The 23,291-nt window shown below is 41.1% G+C and overlaps 1 protein-coding gene across 2 annotated transcripts in view; it reads left to right on the forward strand.

Annotated features, from left to right (window-relative positions):
• The window catches only part of LOC141991179 (VPS10 domain-containing receptor SorCS1), a 400,215-nt gene that overhangs the window by 282,542 nt on the left and 94,382 nt on the right, over positions 1–23,291 (forward strand). For both annotated transcript variants that reach the window (XM_074959393.1, XM_074959392.1), the window contains exon 6: positions 14,822–14,886. In XM_074959393.1, coding sequence (XP_074815494.1) covers positions 14,822–14,886 — 65 coding nt within the window. The remainder of the gene's footprint in view (positions 1–14,821; positions 14,887–23,291) is intronic.

The raw sequence follows: 23,291 nt of genomic DNA on the forward strand, positions 1-23,291 counted from the left end.
TCTGGAAAAAAGAGGATGAGGTTGACACTTCTCTCTCTCATAAGGTCGTTTTGAGGAAAATTTAATTAATACGTTTGATGTGCTCTAAGTGTGGTGATATGCTAAGAACCGACATCTCCCATGATCACCACAGCCTGATGCAGTCCCTCAACAAGAGGGGAGAAAGTAGTGCATTGGAGAGCCCAGCCCATAGAATGGGAGCATAAGGCACCCAACTACAACTACCAGGAGGCATCCCAGCGCCATTTTGTATCAAACTGTTGCAGTTTTTTGATGAAGTATTTCCGTTTTCAATAATTTGCTGAAAAGCCATCGGGGCAGTACCAGTTCATCAGAGCAATGCTGCATTGGCAGTTTTCTGGAGAGAGGTGCAATATTTACTGACGTGGTATCAAGGGGAAAGAAGGCGTGAAACCATGGTTAATACAGCTGGGCAAATGCTTTATTAAAATGTTTGGGAACATTAGTTTGAATAACCCGCCTGAATTCTCTTTGATGACATTTGTGACTGTTTGTAGCCATGTTCTGCACACATTCACAGAAGTGTGGTTTTTTGGTAAGAATGTTCGCAGAAAATGAAAGTTTCACAAATACAAATGTGAATGAGATTGGTGTAAAGTATCTGGAGCAGCCATCTTGAAATCACTTTAGTGTCCCTCCTCCTGTTTATAAACATTTTAGTCATCCAATCGGGGAGCAACAACAATACCTTGTTACTCTGACAGCCAATTACACTCCACCCATACTAGCAAACAGGTGATGACCTATCCAAATAACAAACTGTCAGCCTAAAATTGCTCATTGAAAGATACATTCTGATATCCTTATTTACATAAAGTAATACCTTACACCTCAAGTAGTTCCATTGAAGTCAATGTGTTGGAGTAGCATAATTAGAGATGATTAGAAAGGTAAAAAAAATTATGAAAATGTGATTTTTTTTATTTAAATTTTTCAATTAGGTTGAATCATAATCCAACTCTGAATATTTTTGAATGACTTACTAAATTGGACAAATCAAAAGGCTGTAAGCAATTAGTACACGGGGGGGGAAGAATTCAATTTGCCAATTATTTGTGCCCAGATACAACCATTAGCTTTATCAATGTTATTCATGTTTCTTATTTGTATTATCTAGCACCGGTCATGGACCAGGAGTCTATTGTACTGGTTGCTGTAGAAACAAAAGAAAAGACAGTTCCCGCCCCAAAGAGAATGCGGTCAATTGTATGTTTATTGTCCACTTTCATCAGAGCAATGCTGCAATGGCAGTTTCTGGAGAGAGCTGTAATATTTACTGACATGGTATCAAGGGGAAAGAAGGCATGAAACCGTGTCATGGTGCAACACAGAGAAGGAAACAGTCACTGCCTCAAGAAGTTTAGACTTAATTAGAGAGAAAATACAGTTCAAACAATTAATCTTCTGGATGGACATGACTGTCGTCTCTCCAAGCAGAATGGATGTCCCCTTTTTGGTCATTTACACACGTCTTCTAATGTTGTCCTACAATACAGTCCAATTTATTTTTATACAACATCCTTAGCACTATGAGATGGAGCTACATGAAGACACCCTGAGACTTCGGAGGAGGCGTTCCAAATCTGACCCCAGATCCATGTCTGAAATTTCACAAATACCCCCTATCTTTAGAGTAGATCCAGAGTTTACTTGAATTCTGGGGTGTTTGAAATCCAGATCCATTTTTTTCAATTACAGCTCGAGCTCATCTCTAGTTAATACATATTGTCATCAAATGTTTCACAGAAAGAGTCAGTCATGAGTGAGGGGAAAAGGGAAGTAATCACAAGTCCAGGTTCTATAACAGAGAAAGTGACTCATTAAATTGGATGGTGCAGGGGTGGCAGATAGTTTCATATCTATCATATCTAGTTTCATAACAGCACCAGAGTGATAGAACCTCCCCCCCCTTAATAAGGAGAGCCTCTCTGAGGGGCTGAGTGGAGGAGGAGGAGACTGCAAGAGGAGAAGAAGCCAACAGAAAAACAAGTGGACATAGGTGGGGGAAGGTGGGGAGTCTGTGGAGAGTTTTGACAATAAAAGGACATTTTTAAACTGGATTCGGAGATAGATTAGAAGCCAAAGCAGGTGATGATGGATTGATATGGTCCTGCTTCTTGCAGCAAGGGAATAGTATGGCCATAATATTATGAACTTGCTGTCATCTGGAGGAGAATCCTATGTATCAATTAGTTTGGAAATGGACATTGGTTTGACTCCAATTTGACTGCTGCATATAGCTGAAACTTTACCCAGATGAGAAAGAGAGACAAGTGGACAGACAGAAGGTGAGAGAGTTGTGTTTATATGTATGTATGAATAGGGACAGGGGGCGAGAGACAGACGGAGAGGTGGGTGGGTGGGTGGATGGAGGATGGCGTGTGTTTGTGTTTGGGATGATGGAAAGCTTACCTCTTCTGGGGAAAAGTAAATGGAGATCATCTTTAAAAGTAAATTTATTGCGTGAGTTATTCCAGAGGGAAAGAAACTGCAAATTATTTTAAAAGCCAGGATTCTGTTCACTAAAGAAGCCTCTAGAGGAGCTGAAAAGCAGCATCAAAAGCCTGCTAACAGCTTTTAAAAATTCCATTGTACCCAAGCGGTCGGAGCTCATCTGGCAAACCATTCCAGTGGCTCTTGTCAGCTTTTTGGCTGGGTGAAATCAGGTGGGCTGAGCCGGTTTGAATAGCGTCGTGTCTGGGTTATTTCCAAGAGCTGCTGGGCATCGCCAAACAAAACCTTTCAGTCACTGTGGGGCGACTGCTGGAGGCTGACGGAGAAGATGCCAATCAAAGTGCAGCACAACAGTGTGTCCAGAAAATCATCTGCTTGATGTGACTCAAAAGCCACAGCGGATGAGCTGAGCTGCACAGAAAATTTAATTAAAAAGAGACACATTTAATAACTTAGACATAAAAGCAAACATGCACATGGCAGATGAAGGCTCATGGGGCACTGAATGAAATCATTGGCTGGTGGGTAACGGCTAGTGGTTTTCTAAAGCGACCGACGTGTGTTCGTTTCCAAGTGGATTTTGGATTTGGAAAAACATCATTTGAAAGGTCAGAGCCCCAGGGCAGGAGCTGTTGTTCCTTTGCTAATACTTTTGGGCAGCCCAATCTCCAGGGCAATAGAAGTATATGGCAAATAGCACCTGGAGGTGGACAAGCAGGGCCCCCAGGTACCACTGTGCTGAGGGCACCTGAAAACAAGGTTCAACATTCCCTTAAAAGTTACTTCTGCCAGGGTGCATCCTACTTAAATGCACACAGGCAACATTCCAGGCTTCTGGCATCTTTTGTTTGCAAGCCAGTGTTGTCCGTATAACATCTCTGCCTCCTGATGTAACCAGGGGAGCATATGCCCATGTTGGCATTCTTCTCTGAGTTAAGATCCCAAACGTATTTCAGTATGTTCAGTGAAAATCTTTGATAACAGTTCGAAGACCTCTGGTGCACCCTGAGTCCTCGCCATCCATCTGGAACTGGGGTGCTGGAGCCTCTAAGCTCAGTCCTGTGATTTAGGACTTTATCCCTGTTGTGTTTTGTGGGGACACGCATGCCATTCTGAAGGGGGCAGATGAGGGAGCTCAAAGACACACAGAGCCTGTTCCTTTTCCCACTGGGCCATCGGATTTGCCATAATAATACTTAGCTCTTAGAGGGCTATGTGCAGAGCCCCTGAAATCAACGGGAGGCTTTCTATTGACTTCAGTGTCGTTAAAACAGGCCCATAGAGCACTTTTCAACTGTGGTGCTCAAAGTGTTTTGTAAAGTGTTTGTTTGTTTCTATTTCCACTTCACAGATGAGGTGTTCAAAGGCACATAGCAGGTCTGGCAGACAGAGGACTTGAACCCAGGTCTCCTGACTGGGTCCAGTGCACTAATCACTGGAGCCCACTGAATCCCTGATAGCTGTGTATGCAGGAAGCCTGTCTTTGGCAGGAGCCAAGTCAAGATGCTTCAGAGCATCTGTCACCTAGTGTTGCCCCTACTTTTGCTGTATTCTAACATGGGCAGGGAACTTCAGGAGCCCAGCTCTTGACTGGGTTGGCCCTGAAATAATAATGCTTGCAGTGATATCCTGAGCTGGGTCATTGCACGTGCTCTTCTTATTCTTGTAACTGACCCTTCTTGGAGTCGGACCCTCCGTGTTAGGAGTGGTGAGGGTGAGGGATGGGGGAGGAGAGACATACACTATTTGTGGGTAATCCTGGTACCTGGTGTGGAGGGTACTCTACCCATGCCAGCTGATTCATCTCGAGGGAAGGCTGGCAGTGATACTGTCTAGATGAGGGCAGAATCCTATTCATTCCAACTCATGCCTATATCCTGGATTGGAGCTAATAGGATCCACTCATCAACAGAAATATGCATACATCTTTACGTAGGATACAAGAGCTTGATGTTAAGGGTGATTCAGCAGAAGAGCCCTGTGTTGCTAGCCAGGGCCCAAGAACATGCTTATCTTCTACAGGTATTTGAGTAAGAAGCTAGTTTGCCTTCACACACATGCATGGGGTAACCCTCCATAGCTGCATTTCATTAAATGAGGCAGTTAGCGATACAGCTAACTTAGTGTGAACTTAACTGTCTGGATATATGCCAGGAAAGTTTTATTCTTACTCTCTGTTGTATATTTAATGAGTAGCTCACTGAATAAGCATGGTTTCCTTTGCATTCTTCCTGTAAATGCCTTCTGTGGACTCTGTCCAGCACGCACACAGAGCAGAACACAGCCCTGCCAGGTGTGGGAATAGCTGATCATATTATATTGTCTGATCTGAGAAAAAATGGGACAAATCCTGGGGTCTGGTTCCTCTGGCCTATGCTGCCCACTAAAAATATGGCCTTTTTTTGGTCTTGTCCAAGGTGCTTAGGTCAGAGCTGGGAATTGAACCTAGATATCCTGAGTCCCTAGCCAGTGTCTGCATAAAGCTATCTGAGTCTGATCTCATTTACATCAGTGCCAATTAATGCCTTCACTGAAGTGATCTGAGTCATGTGTGTGTAATTGTGAAAAAGCAGATCTAGCTGAATGGTTGGGAGTGCAAAAATGAAAGGCAGAGTTTAGGCCAAGAAAGCTCAAGGGATTTTCTCAGTTATTTTACATACCTCTGTGTATACATTATATTTGACACAAAAGAGAATTTGATTGAGAAGAAAACATAGAAAAAGAAAAGAAGCATAAGAACATAAGAATGGCCCTCCTGGGTCAGACCAGAGGTTCATCTAGCCCAGTATCCTGTCTTCCGACAGTGGCCAGTGCCAGGTGACCCAGAGGGAATGAACAGAACCGGTAATCATCAAGTGATCCATCCCCTGTCGCCCATTCCCAGCTTCTGGCAAACAGAGGCTAGGGACACCATTTCTGCCCAAACAAAAGAATGCTTATACTAGGCTATAAAAAGGACATTTTTTTATCGTTCAAAATATATCCCTATATTTGGAAATGTTTCATGGCACTTCAGTACTGTTCCCAGGCAGCATGTGGTGAGAGTGTAAAGTTAGAGGAACCCAGACCAGCTGAGATTGTTGGGGTAGAAAGCACTGGCTGGGGGGAAGTGATCATAGCAGAGAATCTGGCCCATGTATTTTATTGTTAATGACCACTTTCTGCATCTTCACCAAGTTGCACTCAACAGCATTATTTGTAACGGTGCCCACCATCCTTGCAAAGGGGTTTGTTTTAGTGGCTTGAGGACTAGATGCCAGGATTCTTGGATTCTGTTTTTGGCTTTGCCACATAATAACGGTGTGACCTTGGCCAAGTCAATTGGAGCCATTTACTCTTGTGTAATCAGTGGAGTCACTCTGGATTTACAACTGTACAGTTGAGAGCATAATTTGGCCCTTAACCGCTTTCTCCACCTCACTTTACCAATTTGTAAAACAGGCACTGTGCAGTAATACCCAGATACCTCAATAAAGTGTTGGGGAAACTTACTTAACTGTTGTTTGCAAGATGCTTTGACAACCTGGGACAAAAAGGCCTGTAATAAGTGCAAAGCATTACAATTCTTATTCAGAGATAGGATTTAAGGCACTGCAAGATCATCAGTGTGGGGGGGGGGGGCGGGCGGAATGGTAGTGTCTAGGGATCTACCTTCGTCATCTCTTGTTTGTTGTGCTTCTGGCCTTTAAAAATAAAACAAGCTCCTGCCATTGAGTAATTTGGAAGAAGCTGTCAACATTTTTAACGAGAAGTGACAAGACATGCCCCGGAGGAGTGGGGGAGCTGGCTTAGCGTTTGTGAGATTTATGATAAGGGATTCACACAAGTGCTGAGGCTAAAAGAAGATAAATCCCCATAGACAAATACTCCCAATAATTGAATTACAAAGCCATTATCATGTGCTGAACAGAGCAACTTTATGACTGTGTTGTGACAGGATAAAGCTTGTTAGAATATTTATGCTCATAGGACGATTTCAGCGTAAGGATCTCAAAAAACAAGCATGCTTTTCCACCTGTCTGTTACGGCTCATTAGCCTTTCTGGGTAATGCAATGAATGAGGAAATGGAGAAGCATTAAAAATGGAAAATGAGGAACTGAAGGAATGTTGCACTGAGCCATCTCAAAATAAATATTACTAAGCACAGAGCCAGCCAAGGGATACATACTGACAGCTGCTGGAGTCTCATGACTGGAAAGGGGGACAGGGGCAGGTATGCAGATGTCGTTTTCAAGCATCAAATTTGGAACTGGATTTTCCAAGCTGTCCGTTTGCATCCTCATCTGCATTTTTACTGCTAACTGTAGCTCTATACCCACATGGGGCTGATCCAAAGCCCATTGGAGTCCATATGAGTCTTCTCAGTGTCTGAAATCTTGGCCTGAAATGGCAAAACTCCCATTAATTTCAAATGCTCCATCATTTTTACCCATTGACTTCAATGGACTTTAATCAGGCTTTTGTTGCCTGAGCATTTTTAAAGAGAGGATGATCTTGGGCTTAAAGTGCTGGATTCAGGAAAGCTGGGCTCAATTCTTGACTCTGACACGGTCAGGCCTTGGGCAAGTCACTTAATCTCTCTAGATGAAGTCTTGGTCTCACTAAAGTCAATGGCAAAATTCCCATTGGTTTCAGTAGGGCAAGGATTTCACCATCTGTGCCTCAATTCCCCACCTGTAAAATGAGGATAACAATACTTCCTTTGTCTCGCTTGTCTATTGAGATTGTAAGCTTTCCAAGGCTGTGACTATCTCTTATTAGGTAGATCATGTCTAGTACCAAGGAGCCTTGATCTTGGTGAGGGCTTCTAGGGACTACTGTAACACATAAGTAATACTTAATAATAACTTTCTTGCAAAATGAATATGTAACTGCCTATGTTTTGGTGCAAATATAGGGAATTATGCATCTACTGGGTAGAGTTGGTGCCATTTGCAAAATTTCAAGTTTAGGGTTTTTTTTTAATTAAAATGTAAATGATTTTGGGGGGGAAAGTATTCCTGTCTTTCAACTGGTTACAAAGTTGGTTTAATGAAGAAGAAAAAAGAAGCATTTCTTTTTAAAAATTTAATGAAAGGAAACTAGTTTCCACTTGCCAGTTCTTCTCTTCCTATCTCTTATCCCGCCCTGTAAGAATTCTGCCTTTTCCTCCTATCTAAACCCCTTGTGCCACACACAAGCACCAGAACATATATTTTCCAAGTGGACAGAAAGACTCGTGTTCTCCGTCCTTTTCTCTTTGTTTCCAGCCACATCTCCCTGACCAATATGTTGTTGGCTCTGTACTGCATAGTCCCTGCCACAGTGCCTAGTTCTCAATGCAGCCCCTACTGTTGGTTCTGAGCCTAAAGGGAGCCTTGAGAACTGGCATTTCGGAGGCAGGTCATATGAAGAGGCAGGGCAGGAGGGGGTTTGTGACAGAGTCAAGGTAGAGCCTGTTGGGATCGAAGTCCTGATCCGGACTTACCTCTCGGTCACCCGAAATCTTGTTTCCTGCTATGCATGGCATCCCTGAGAAAACACCCAGTTCCCAAGGTATTAACTGGTTCCCAAGATATTAATGACCAAACATGGTCAGAACTTCAGTTTTATGCATTATCTGATAGTTCGTCTCTGATTTATTTGGGATTTAGCATGGCGGGGGGGAACTGGGTGTTAACCAACATACACGCATCTTGGAGCCCACAGCCTTCTGGGCATGCTCAGTGGAAAGCATAAATGGTGACATTTTCAAACTTGGTTGCTTCAGCTTCAGCATTAAGAGCAACATTTTCATAAGCGGTCTGTGATTTTTTGGTGCGTCTCAATTTCTTGATGCCTGCCTTGGGGGTCCTGAAAGGAGCTTGACTTCCAGAAAGTGCTGCCCGCTGAAAACTCCAGTTGACTCTGAAAATGAGATCCAAGGTGTCTTAAACTGGGAAACTTATCATGAAGGTATCCAAGACCAGAAACTTCCTTTGGAAATATTGGCCTTGATCCATATGTACATTTGAAAATGTTAGCCCAGCTGCCCGTGTTTGGAATTATTGATCAGCACTTGCAGCTCATAATTACCTTTGCTTACAAACAATGTGTTAGAAATTACAAAATACCAAGTGTGGAGGTTTTGTATTAACCCTAGTGATGGGGTGTCTTTGCAGCTGAGAAGCCTGACTCAGTCACTCATCTCATTTACTCCCAGCACCCATGAATTTTAGGCTTTTTCACATGAGTGAAAGACCCTGCGTGACATAGTCTTTACAGTCAGAGTGATGGCACAGGCGGGGCAGGGACTGCAGAAACACTTGGTGAGATACCCTTTGCTATTCAGTGTATAGTGCCCAACTCTTTTGTTTGCCATTGTCTCTTTCTGAAAAGAGGATAGTTTTAAGTCAGTTTCCGATCCTGCTTCCAATACACATAGTCTGCAGTCAAAGCCATTGCTGTACTGTAATTCCACGGCTCTCAGTATAGGTTTTTGAAGCTGTCAAGCCCAGACGACTACACAGCAGGCTTGGAGTTGATGAATATTTTAGGAAGCCTTCCTTTGTAACGGAAGGTTCGTGGTCTTACATATTTCATAACACAGCCATTTTCTATAAAGGCAGCAGGGAACATTAGACTGTGGTCCCATTAGCATTTCCACTTTAGCTTACCCCCAAAGTTTGTAATTTTTATTTTGTGCTTTTGCTTTAAAATGCATCAAGACATTTATACCAGTTAACATAAAAAAACTCTTTGGAAAAATATAATGGGTGCAGTTTGATAAGTATGCTACAGTCCTTTCCCCAGGGAGATTAAAGTCCAGGGGGAGTTTGTGTATTCAAGAAGGCCTGTGATTAAAAGGATGGATCACAATCAGCAGGGTGGGTTTTCATCACAAAGTTAAAATGATAAGCCAAGGCAGAGAGTAAGTCCGCTGCAGGCAATACAAGGCTGATGGAAGGATCAGCACTCAGGCTTTGAGAACAGAGGGAATGGAGGGAAACTGGAAGATAAGGCAACACAAGCCTAGTGGGCAAAATAGATTGGTGGCAGCCATAGCTGCCTAACACAGCTGATCGTGGGGAGTTACAAGTACTTGACTGACATTTATTTTAGAGAACAGTTTCCTACATTCCCACTCCATAGGGACAAAGGTGGCAACAGGCTGGGTACCGCTATGGAGCTCAGCCATTCCTCTCTAGCTTCATGGCTCTCAGTTTATAAACTGCATGATAATAAGCCCCTTGTTTTCAGATCCCCTGGTCAGTAGATATAATTAATGCCTCATGTGGCAAAGAATTTTATAAAGGCAATTCCAATCTATGCCTACATAGCTCTGCTCTGTCTATATTTGGGACAAATAATGAGTCAAATTCTGTCCTGAGTCGCACCCGTGAAGTTGCACAGTGTGTCAGTTATCATGGAAGATGGCCTTTAAATTTTAGGGGTTTGGTGGAGCAGCGTATTGATGCACTGATCTTAAGACATTTAAGACTTAGGTGCAAATCTTGGCTTAGTTAGATAATAAATAAAAATGATTATCCTATCCATCTTTTGATTGTTGTCCAGTCACTCTATCTTTGTTCAGATGCTTCAGAGAGAATGAATAGGGCAATTATCAAGTGATCCATCCCCTGTTGTCTAGTGCTAACATCTGGCAATTGGAGGTTTAGGATCACTCAGAGCATGGGGTTGCATCCCTGAACATCTTGTCTAATAGCCATTGATGGACCTATCCTCCATGAATTTATTTAATTCTTTTTTGAACCCAGTTATACTTTTGGCTTTCACAACATCCCCTGGCAATGAGTTCCACAGGTTGACTGTGTGTTGTGTGAAAAAGTACTTCCTTTTGTTTGTTTTAAAGCAGCTGCCTATTTATTACATTGGTTGATCCCTGGTTCCTGTGTTATGTGAAGGGGTAAATAACACTTCCTTATTCACTTTCTCCACACCATTCAGATTTTATAGCCTTCTATCATATCACTCCTTAGTCCTATCTTTTCTAAACCGAATAGTCCCATTCTTTCTTCTCTGTCCTCATATAAAAGCTGTTCCATACCCCTGATTACTTTTGTTGCCCTTCTCTGTACTTTTCTCAATTCTAATCCATAATTTTTGAGATGGGGCAATAAGAACTTTACAAAGTATTCAGAGTGTGATTGTGCCATGGATTTACATAGCGACATTATGATGAAACCATCCACTTCCATATACACTTGAAGTCGGTGTAATAAATAACAGCAAAGGAATGATATCCCACAGTAAATTTTTGGTCTGTTTAGTGAATGGACTCTGGTTTTCATATCCTTTGTCACTAAGAGCCAAATCTTGTTCCTGTTGAACTGAATTCCCACTGACAACATCCTAAAGTTGCAAGGTAGTTGGAGATGGGAGGCAGAGGTTAACTGATTTATACTTGGCAAAATAAGCCCTAAATCCCCTTTTTTCTGAAGGATGGTAACTGGAAGAAAGTGCCATTAAAAATGGCTGCATTTTTTTCCGTAATCTGGGTAATCCAGATAAAGAATTTATTGAAAATGGGTGTTGGAGGCCCGGGGTCATTATTCTTTGAGCAAAATATCTCATCCTAAAATTTCTTTTAAAAGTTTCATTATTAATAGCTCTAGGAAAGAGACGTGTAACCAAATTATTATGTGGGGACAAGATGTAAATAAATCCTAGTGTAAGATCTTTCACAAGTGAAAAGTGCTTCTGTAGCCCACTGAGTCTGTAGACTCTCTGAAGACGAGTTCTTTGTAAACACAAAAGCTTGTTTCTCTCGCCAACAGAAGTTGGTCCATATTCCCCACTTTGTCTCTCTCAAAATTAGTTTGGTTTAAAGGCAGTCCAACATATACTCTGCTGCTCTGATCCATATAATTCAACAGATTTTCCAGTAAGGATTGGCAATCCCTTTCTACCATTATAATAATTAATCATTCTTTATTAATTTGGGTCGCACTTTGTTCGAAGTACCTTTATAAATGGTTAATAAATGATGCTGCTGCAAGTAGAACTGAGTAAAAATTGGAATTGTTTTGGTACATTTGGCAATATTGAAAATTTGGAGGTGGAAGGGGGAATTTGCTTCCTGTCAGACCACAAATGAATATTTTCAAATTTTGTGGTGAATCAAAAAATTGAAAAAATGTTCATTTTGGCTTGAATGAAACATTTTCTTTAGGCAAAACACTTTGTTTTGATGTTGACCTTTTTTTTAATGTGTTTGATTTTTTTTTTAAATTAAACGTAACATTTTAAAGTGAAACAAAATATTTAAAATTATAAGTATTCACAAAATCTTGAAATGATCCTGTTTTGGGTCAAGCGTTTATATCATTTTGGCTTGGGGTGGTTTTTATCTTTTTAAAGAATAAGATCTAGCTAAATTTTGAAACAAAATTTATTAATTTCAAAACAAGAGATGTTGAAACGTTTTGTTTCTAAAATATTGAAACAAATATTTAATCTTATTAAAAAACATGAGTTTTTTTGGCTGAAACTATTCACTGAATTCACAAATAGTTTTTATCCGTCCAAAACTGTTTTTTGGTGAAGAAACTATTTACCTGAAAAATTTAACCCGGCTCATTACATACCCCTTTCTACACTTGCACTTCCCCATTGCAACTACCAGTGTAGCTTGACCGTTGCTGAAAAATAGAGACGAAATGTGCTGGTGCAGAACAAGCAAACTAGCTCTGAGACAGGAAACAGGTTTTGAGCCTCTCTGGAAATGTTTCACACTGTCCAGCAAAGAAAAAGAAGCTTGTTTAGCTGATGAATTGCAATAGGATTATTCAAGTGAAGCGAGAGATAATCCATCTAGAGACAATCAGGAGGGGATTGGTCCTGCTTTGAGCAGGGGGTTGGACTAGATGACCTCCTGAGGTCCCTTCCAACCCTGATCGTCTATGATAAAACAAATAGTCCCATTTTTCATAACATCTTTAAAATGGTTATTGCTAGTTACTTAGTTAATACTAGTGTTGATTAAGGGCTGGATCGGACTCGGATTGCAGTATAAGTGGAAGTTGAATTACAACCTCAGTTTTGATTGCCTGCAAATAATGAGGCGTTGGACAGAATAGCATCTGACTTGTCCATCACTGGAAATGAATGTTCTTGCTTTAATCTAGTATTAACCCATAGTTCAGGCTACTGTTAAGAAAATGGTCCACATTGAGGCAGGCAAATCCTTAATGGAGACACATGAGGATGGCCCATCTGCTCTCATTCTTGCCTCCGGGAAAGAGGTGACAGGTTCAAAACCAATAACAGGACTGTGCCCTCAGAATTGATGCTGAGTTAGCAGTACTATAATTCAGAGAGGACATCAAACTAATGGCCCTTTGGCCTGTTCAGTGGCATTCTCCAGATAGATGTTAACAATTAAATGGGACTTTTTACCAAAGGTGTACTTCATAATCCCTTACGTGCAGTATGGAGTGCCTTACATTGATATTTCTTATCCAGTGAACAAACAAGGATTTTCTTAGCCAGACTGCTGTCTGGTTTATTAATTTAACACATCTAATTTTAATTAGATTTGAGCCAATGAAATGTCTGACAGGACAGGGAATTTTCTTTTTATGTTTGTTAATTAATGAGAGAATATTGGTCATTACAGGTGTGAATTAAACTAATGTGCATGCAAAGTCTGATATAGAGGAATGACTAGGATTCTACACAGAATCATAGAAATCTAGGGCTGGAAGGGACCTCAAGTCATCAAATCCAGCCCATACCTAGACTATCCCTAACAGGTCCAACCTCTTTTTAAAAATCTCCAGTGATGGCGATTCCACAACTTCCCTTGGATGCCTGTTCCAGATATTAACTAACCTTATAGTTAGAAAGTTTTTCCTACTATCTAACCTAAATCCCCCTTGTTGCAAATTAAGCCTATTGCTTCTTGTTCTTCCTTCAGTGGACATGGAGAACAATTGATCACCACCCTCTTTGTAATAGACCTTAATATATCTGAAGTCTATTATCGGGTCTCCTCTCAGTCGTCTTTTCTCAAAACTAAACAGGTCCAGTTATTTTAACCTTTCCTCATAAGTCAGATTTTCAATTTTTTTTATTGTTTTTGTTGCTTTTCTCTGGACTCTCCAATTTGTCCAAAGCTTCCCTAAAGTGTGGCACCTGGAGTTGGACACAGTGCTCCAGCTGTGCTCACCACTGCTGAGGAGAGCAGGACACTTATCTTAGCAGGATGTCTTATCTATGACACTCCTGTTAGCACACCCCAGAATATTAACCTTTTTTTCAGCTGAATCACATTGTTGAGTCATATTCAATTTGTGATCAACTATAGCCACGAGATCCTTTTCAGCATCACTACCACCTAGCCAGTTATTCCCTGTTCTGTAGGTGTGCATTTGATTTTCCTTCCTAAGTAAAGTACTTTGCACTGGTCTTTATTGCATTTCATATTGCTGTATTCAGACCAATGGTGTCCCAGTATGATGTCATCTTCAGATTCTGTAAGCATACTCTCCACTCCATTATCCAAATCATAAATGAAAATATTGAATAGTAGCAGACCCAGGAATGATGCCTGCAGGACCTGCCAAGATATGCTGTCCAAGTTGGACAACAAACTATTGGTAACTGCTCTCTGAATACAGTCTTACAGCCAGTTGCACATCCACCTTATAATAATTTCATCTTGACCACATTTCCTGAGTTTGCTTATGAGAATGTCATGTGGGACTGTGTCAAAAGCCTTACTACAATCAAGATATACCATATCTACTGCTTCCCCCGTATTCCATAGGCAAATAACCCTGCCAAAGAAGAAAATTACATTGGTTTGACTTGATTTGTTCTTGACAAATCCATGCTGGCTATTCCTTATAACACCAGTACCCTCCAGGTGCTTACAAATTGATTGTTTTACCAATCTCATAACACAACTCATAATAGAAGCTTGATTTTAGCACCGAACACCAAGGCATATGCCACCAATTAGAACACAAGGCACATCAGCACGCCACGCACTGAAACGCACCACAGATATCAAAGCAAAGGACACACAATTTTCTACACACTAAAATATCCACCACCAATCAAAGCAAAGAACACACCAACATTCCCCACTCTGAAGGTGGTGGGGATGAAGTGTTGGGCAGAGTTAAGGCTGTTGGAAGGATGTGAACCCTGGTTTTCTCAAAGGTCAGCATGGCTAGAATTTCCAAGGTTTGTTATTTTAGGGAACACTAGTATGGTCTTTCAAAGTTCTTTAGCTTTTCGTTACTGATACAAATTTAACTCCACTTAAATGAGGTCTTCTACTGTGGAATAAATGTCGTGGACAGTCTCTGCCTGTGCTTTGTTCATTTTAATGCTTTAACTTCAGTCTGTCCTTTGCAGGTCTGTGATGGGTTCCAGTAAAGAGCCAGACCTTGTACACCTCGAGGCAAAGACAGTGGATGGCCGTAAGTACCTTAGTTTCCAGACAGTACTGTCGTTACCAGCTCCGTCATGCTCTGGGTTGGCCTGCCATTCTGACGACAACATGCTACAGTAGAGATCTTACTTTTCTTCTCTGTTCAGTCTCTCACGGGCAGGGTCTAAGAGCAGCGCCCTCAGTTCAAGGCAGAGCAGCAGCTCCTCCAGTTAGCTGAAAGGGTGGTATTAACAGGCTGTGGAAGGAGCTTACTTGCGGGAGGGAGGATTCCCATGGGATGTGCAGCCTTCGAAGGTAGTCAGTAAAAAGATACTCTCTTCTCCAGTTTATCTCTGTACCTGCTCCTCCTCCACTGCGTTGACCCTTCAGCCACCTTTCTTTGCTCTTGTGGCCAATATTCCATGTGCTTACAACTCCAAATTCCTTTCTCGAGCTTTCCTTGTTAGACAGAAGTTTTTTCAGGTCTGCTGATACCTCTGCTGGTCTTTTCTCCACTCCCCTGCTTCCTGCTATTTAATCTTTCTGCTTCCCCACCTCTGCAGGTCTTTCCCTGTGGCTTTTTCCCTGCAGCTTTCAATTGCCTCAGGCATTTGTGTAGCTCAGAAAAACCACCCGAATGTCCTGAATGTTCTCATTTTTAATTCCAGGATGGTTCTCCTGAAAATGTCAGCTTTGCTGCAATGTGAATAATAGATTTGCGCCATTTGCAGGATTATTTATTTTTTGTTTTTATGACATAGTAAATTAACTTCTGAAAAATCCCACTGGGTCAAATTCTGCTCTCAGTTACACAGCTAAAGTCAGTGGTGTTCTGCCGGATTTATGAGGGCAGGATTAGCCCAGAAACTGTCAGGGAGGGAACTGTCTCAAGACAAATTTTTTTTTAACTTGCTTAGCGTTCTGGGTAAGAAATGATTCTTCAGAGGATGAATTTTAAAAGACACCATTGGAATATAAATTGTATATATTTTTAATGTCCTTTCCATTTAATAACACATTAGAATATTAAAACTGAAAGAATTTTAAATATCTGTGCTTTTTACCATTTGTTTTTTATTTCCTTTTTTTAACTTTCACATTCCCAGGACACAGAAAGGAGGCTGATCCGTCCTTTCTGCTCCTCTGAAAGTACTGAATAGTAATAAAATATTCTACTGTGACACCCTCTAATGGAGCAGCTACACTGTTGTATTGTGTTTTGGACTGTTACTGTGTAAAACTGTAGTAAGTGTTTATTAAGGGCTATTCTCTTGTAGTGACACTAAGGTGTATTCACTTCATGGTATGCTCCATGCTCAAAACCCCAATTCCTCTTTTCTCCTCCTCTCTCTTCTTCTGGTGCAATTTGAGTTCTTGTGACATAAGAAGAAGAATACTTTAGAAGAAAAGGCCTATATAAATGTAGAGACAAAAGTAATAAACATTATTATTCCCACTTTACAGATGGGGAAACTGAGGTGCAGGTAGGTGAAGTGACTTGCTTAAAGTCACATGATGAGTCATTACCATAGTTGAGAATAAAACCTAGGTTGTCTAGTGGCTAGAACCAGAGAGTTGAGCAAACTTGCCTTCCCTGAAGAAGATAATTTCCACCCCCTGATTGGTGAGCAAACCTTTCTCCAGTGGAGGAGAGTAACATGTAATTGGAGCAGGCAAGGGGTTGTTAATAAAATGCCTTTTTCAAGCTCAGCCCAAGAGTTACAATTTGTGAACTATTTCTCTAATCTTTGGCAAGGACCACATGTTCGGGAGCTAACCAAGGGTGAAAATTCAATAAAGAGATTTAATTTGAAAAGGTATCCCTATCGAAACAAAGTAGAAAAAAAATCACCCAGCAATTGAAACTCAGGATCTAAGCAAAAGCACCCAACCACAATGCAAATAACAAGATAGTTTTATTCTTGTCCCTTGTATCTTTCCCAGCAGAAGCTCAGCAGTATATGAACCGTGGCTTCAGATGAGAGAGAATAGAGATGTCACTGTAGTACGGTATTAGAAAATCTGGCTGGTAGGGTTGTGAGGGCATTTATCATCATCATCTGACTTAGTCCTGGGCATTCCCAGCCGGAATACTGATAACATTTTTTCCTGACTCTGTCTATGCCTTCTGATCTCTGATCATGGTCTGTCTTCATATTTTTATTTATTGTATTTCTATACATAATGTTAAAAGATTAACAAGGAAAAAATAACAGTCCCTCAGCTAATATAAATCTATATAACTTCACTGATTTCAGTGGAGCTATGCCCAATTACACCAGCTCAGGATCTGGCCTTTCATGTCATACGTTAAATTGTACGATCAATGCTAGCGCTTGAACTAGAGTCCCCAAAAAGCGGCTGGGTATGTGATTGATTTGGTATGGGAGTTATGTGGCAGTTCGATTATTATACAGTGTTAATTGATGTGATTAAAGTTTTTAATGCTCTTGGTTAATTTCTGTAGAGTGCCAAATGTAGCGGATTTTTGTCTCCAGTATAAAATCCAAGTACATAGAAAGTGAGGTTTATATTTAGTGGTTTCTCTTAAAGTCCAATCTGGGCCAGACTCTAAGTAAGAGCCAAGTGGCAATCACAGTGTTTTCAGTTGGAAGAAATTCATCTGAGCCTTATCTTACATTTCCATTCAGATAATTTTGTGTCCCTGGGGTTCCACTTTTAGTTTGGAATAAAATCAGAAACTCATTGACAAAAAAAGTCAGCAGAAACTACAGATTTTTGCCTGGTTTCAAGTCAATGCTGTAGATCTGACTAACACCGTAAGCTCTTTTCTGTAACCAGAGGGAAGGGAGTATGCTGTTAGAACCTAGAGCCAAATTAGATTAAAACTTAACCAAAATCCCTTGAAAGGTCTCTAAATTTTTGAGAAACTTAGCTGGGCATTACGTTTATGAAAAAAAGCATGTAAATTTTGAAGCTAATGGTTTGTACAGCTCTCGTTAGTGAGAATTAGACAATCAAGGCCTGAAACATGCTAGTTCCCCTAAGATGTCTTAGGACTGTGCCTTTAAGAATTGACTGGTTAAGGGCCTGATCCAGTGTCCACTGGGTTCAATTCCCCACTCTGCCACAGACATCCTGCGTGACCATGGAAAAGTCACTCGATCTCCCTTTGTCTCAGTTCCCCATCTGTAAAGCAGGGATATAGCACACCCTACCTCACAGGTGTGTTGTGAGCATAAATACTTTAAAGATTCTGAGGTGCTCCACTACCTCATTGCTGGGGACCTTAGATGGATTAAAATCTGAAGAGTTGGCAACAGTTTATTTTTATTTCTTAAAGTTTTGGGGGTTCTTTAAGTTAGGAATGTTTCACTGGGGGCTGGGGCCAAATCTAGTGCTTGAATGTAAACACTCTGCACAGTTCAGATCGGGATTCACACCCAAAATCTGTAGTTTTAATCCCTCCTGGGCTTTTAATATAATCAGCTTGATACATAGTGTTCCTTTGTTCTGCTTTGCATGAGAGGTAAATAGTTGTGAGTCTGGAGACCTGGGTACTATCTCCTGATCCTCCACTGGTTTGCTGCCTGAACTTGGGCAAGTCAGTGAGGGCAAAATTTCAACCATGGGTGTGTGGCTAGGCACCCACACAAAAGCAAATGAAAGATGCTGAACTCCTGCAGTCTCAACTCTAGTTCATTCAGGTAGCGTAACTCCTGTAACAAAATATTGTCGACTGGTAGGTAGTTCAAAAGATGAATGCCCACATTACATTTGGATACTACCACAGCATCTGCAGGCAACTGAATAAATGGGACATCTAGAATATGAGTCTGCTGCTCAGAGCTGGGCAGGAAATGGATTTCCCATCACACACAAATTCACCAGATTTAAAGAAAAGTCCCATCCTGAATTGGGATGAAAAGTTGAAATCTTGAATTTTTTTATGCAAGCAATCAAACAAACAAGCCAACAAATTAGAAATGTTTATTTAGATTTTGTTGTTTAATGTATTTATCTTAAATCTCAAAACGTTTCAACAGTTTTGAAACTTTTTTCAAAAAATGTCTGAGTCAAAAAAATTGTCAAAACGCACTCTTTCCTGCAAGCTTCATGGAAACTATTTACAGACATCATAATAAGGCTCAAATTAAATGTATCCCCATTTCGCGTTCCCCTCCCCACAAAAAAACCAAACAGTGAGAGGACCAAACATAAGCCAGCCTTGCTAAAGAACAGAGTAAAAGAGGTGATTGGAGGCTAAAAGGTGCCCTTTAAAAATTGGAAGTCAAATACTACTGAGGAAAATAAAAAGGAGCGTAAACTCGGGTAAGTCAAGTATAAAACTATATAATTAGGTAGGCCAAAAGGGAATTTGAATAGCAAAAGACACAAAAACTAACAAAAATTGTTTTAACTACATCAGAAGCACAAAGCCTGACAAACAATAAGGGGGGCTGCTAGACAATCAAGTTGCAAAAGGAGCACTCAGGGAAGACAAGGTCCTTTCAGAGAAGCTAAATGAATGCTTTGCATCAGTCTTCACTTCAGAGGATGTGAGGGAGATTCCCACACCTGAACCCTTCTTTTTAAGTGCCAAATCTGAGGAACTGTCCCAGATTAAAGTATCAATAGAGGAGGTTTTAAAACAAATCGATAAATTTGATCTGGACAAGGGGCTGAACAGTGAGGTGGCAAAATTTGCTGATAATACAGAATTACTCGAGAAAGTTAAGTCCAAAACTGACTGAAAAGTTACAAAGGGATCTCACAAAACTGTGTGACTGGGCAACAAAATGTCTGATGAAATTCAATGTTGATAAATGCAAAGTAATGCACATTGGGAAACATCATCCCACTTATACATACAAAATGATCGGGGTCTAAAGTATGTGTTGCCACTCAAGAAAGAGATCTTGGAGTCATTGTGGTTGGTTTCCTGAGAACATCTGCCCAATGTGGAGCAAAAGTCAGAAAAGCCAACAAGGTTAGGAACCATTAGGAAAGAAACAGATGATAAGACAGAAAATATCATAATGCCACTATATAAATGGAGGGTATGCCCACACCTCGCGTACTGCAAGCCGTTCTTCTTGCCCCATCTCAAAAAAGAGATATTAGAATTGGAAAAGATAGAGAGCAGGGCAACAGAAATGATTAGGCTTATGGAACAGCTTCCATTTTATGAAAGAGTAAAAAGACTGGGACAGTCCAGCTTGGAAAAGCCGATGAAGAGGGTGTATGGTCGAGGTCTATAAAATCATGACTAGTGTGGAGAAAGTGAAGAGGGAGGTGTTACTTACCATGGCACCTAACACAAGAACTAGGGGTCATCCAACAGGTTTAAAACTAACATAAGGAAGTACTACTTCATACAACTCATAGTCCACCTATGGAATTCATTGCCAGGAGATGTTGTGAAGGCCAAAAGAATAACGGAGTTCAAAAAAGCATGAGATAAGTTCATGGAGGCTAGGTCCATCAATGGCTGTTACCCAAGATCATCAGGGTTGCAACCCCATGCTCTGGGTGTCCCTAAACCTTCCATTGCCAGAAGCTAGGAGTGGACGACGGGATGGATCACTTGGTAATTGCCCTGTTCTGTTCATTCCTTCTGAAGCATCTGACACTGGCCACTGTCAGAAGACCAAATACTGGGCTAGATGGAGCATTGATTTGACCCAGTGTGGCTGTTCTTCTGTTATGTTCCCTAGGAAACTTTGATCTAGACAAATCAGTATTGTCCAACAAAAAAATTAATTGATTAATCCCTGAACAGTTCTACGGCTGCCACAGTCTTATTCACAATAGTACAATAACTACTTATTATAAATACATGTCGGAGGATCAGGTCCTTGAATGAGTATGTGCGAGGGACTTGCATATATTTGGATAGATGTCAAGAAACTGGATATCAGAGAATTATTATTTTAAAGGAAGGGATTGATAAAAAGTAAAGAAGAAATATGAAGTGGTAGCAGAAATTCTGGCTTTTGTTGATATTTAATAAGTATCTCTGTCCATTTTACTGTTCTTCTGCTGCATTGATCTGTTTATTGATTTTTAATTTAAATTTTACTTGTGCTGTTTTGTAATCACAGGTGGGGCTAGATCCTCAGCTGGTGTTAATCAGCATGCTATGGTGATTTTCAGCAGCCAAGAATCTGACCCATAGTTCTGAACTACAAGGCTGTGTTCCTTTCTTCTTCCTGTGTAGGCATTGCAAAGAAAAACATAAGAATTACCACCCGGCAGCAGATAAATACTCCATCTAATCCGATATCCTGCCTTTGACAATGGCCTTTTCTTTCAAAGAATCCCCAGAATGCCCTATGACTGGGCAAAAGTGTGTCATGGGGATAAGGCAAATGGCAATTTCTTCCCAACCATAGTTGATTATCAGAATTTGCCCTAAAAATGAGGATTGTTAGCTCTTCTAATTGTAGCCTAGTTATTGGAACTGCAGATGGTGCCCTCATTCATTTAAATATTAAATCCTGTTGGAATAATAGGGATGAAACCAGATTGGTTACTATATCCCTCAAAAATGAACTGGCTTTGTTTCACTGTTCTTTAGCATTTGTTATTTGTAAGTATGCTGCTGGCTGCTTGTGAAAATGCTCGTGAATCCTGAATGTTCCATGAATGATTATTCACCTGAACCTTCATACTAGGAAGTGAGTTATTCATTATTTGTTATTCTCTTATTTAAATAGTTTCACTATTCCAGTCCAGGAGCAGAAACAATGCCTTATGACTTAGATGGCCAATCACAATCCTGAACAAGGCATACTAAATAGGTTGTCTGCGAACTGTTCATTGTGTCTGTTTGCTGGACGCTGGTTGTCCACACTGTTTGGCTAATCCATACGGTTACTAGATATAATTGCAGAAATTGGAACTGATTCCTGAACAAATTACAAACCGAAACAAACGGGATAAATTAACAATGAATGTTATTTGTTACAAATAAATTGTCACGCTCACCTTACTATCCAGCCACCTGATCCAACCACCAGTGAAATCCATGGAAGGCTTTCTGTTGACTTCAGTGGTGGAGCAGAACCTGGAGTTATTAGCCCAAATAATACCTTGTAGCAGTGTGCCCCACAGGGCTTCTGAATCCATTTTATAAAAGGGATTTGACTCTCTTCATGTTGGCGGGGTCCTTCAAAGCCCCCAAAACTCCCCCCGCCCCGCTACCCTCTATTAAGCCATGTCTACCGTCACGCTGTCGGGAGGGTTCACAACCAGGAGCGCCAACCTCAGGGCAGACTGTCAAAGCAGGCCAGACACCCCAAACTGGCTCTATGTTTTATAATTAGATTTCACCAACTCAGTAACAAGTGTGAACTCCTGGATGACAGTAACAACTTTACCATGGAGTCACAGATTGTCCCCGTGGGCACACCTTTCTATCTTGCCACCCAGACAAGCTAGAGTTAGCCATAGTTAAGGCTACGTTTATGTCATGGAGGACACGGAAGTCACGGAATCCGTGACTTCCACAGACCTCCATGATATTCTCTGCTTCAGCCCCAGGGGCTGCAGGACTCTGGAATTGGCAACCTGTGGGGCCCTGGCAAGGTTCAAGCAACAGGATCCCCCTGCAATATTCCAGTGACAGGTGACAGACTCCTGAGAGGGCCCTCCTCAGGATTCCAGCAACAGGCGACAGCCTCGCACGGGGAAGGGGAAGAGGGAGGAAATATGGTCACCCTGCAGCTCCCAGCTGCCTTGGGCAGAGGGGGGAACCCCACAGGGGAAACCATGGAGCCGCAGCAGCGAAAGTCACAGGCAGGTCATGGCTTCTGTGAATTTTTGTTTGTTGACCTGTCTGTGACTTTTACTAAACATCACCATGACAAAATCTTAGCCTTAGTCATAGTCACTTATACCAAAAATCGCAAAATATTCAGGTTGCTCCCAGTTCCTAGAGACCAGTCACTTATCCCACATCAGTTTGTACTATAGATGTCACACCAAAGACAATGCTGGTAAACAATCCTATAGTAAACTAATTAAGCATTTATTAATTAGGAAAAAAATGAGAGTTATTACAGGTTAAAGCAGGCAACATATAAGCACAGTGAGTCAGTCGATGGTTCCAAAAGGTGACAGAGATGTAGTAATTTAACCACGGAATGTCTTTTCAGGCGGACTAACTCATGCTGACCCTGGGGATCTCTGCTTTTTGTTTCTTAGCTCCAGCCCTTCGAAGAATCCAAACAACAAACCATTTCTTCTTGTGAGCATCTTTACATGGCCTTCCCCTAGAGTTCAGACCCATAGGATGAGAGCTTCTGTAACTTCTTCATGGGTGGATGGAGAAATCAACAAAGTCTTTGTCCCACAATGGACCATTTAGTCTTGATGGCTCTTCTTGATGTTCATAGCAAGCATTTTTACAATTAGAAAGCAAAACTTACATATTAGCTTATAGCGAGGGATCCAGACATTACATGGAAGATTAATGCATGCAGCAACTTA

This window comes from Natator depressus, chromosome 7 (assembly GCF_965152275.1).
Source record: "Natator depressus isolate rNatDep1 chromosome 7, rNatDep2.hap1, whole genome shotgun sequence".
NCBI classification, from domain to species: Eukaryota; Metazoa; Chordata; order Testudines; family Cheloniidae; genus Natator; species Natator depressus.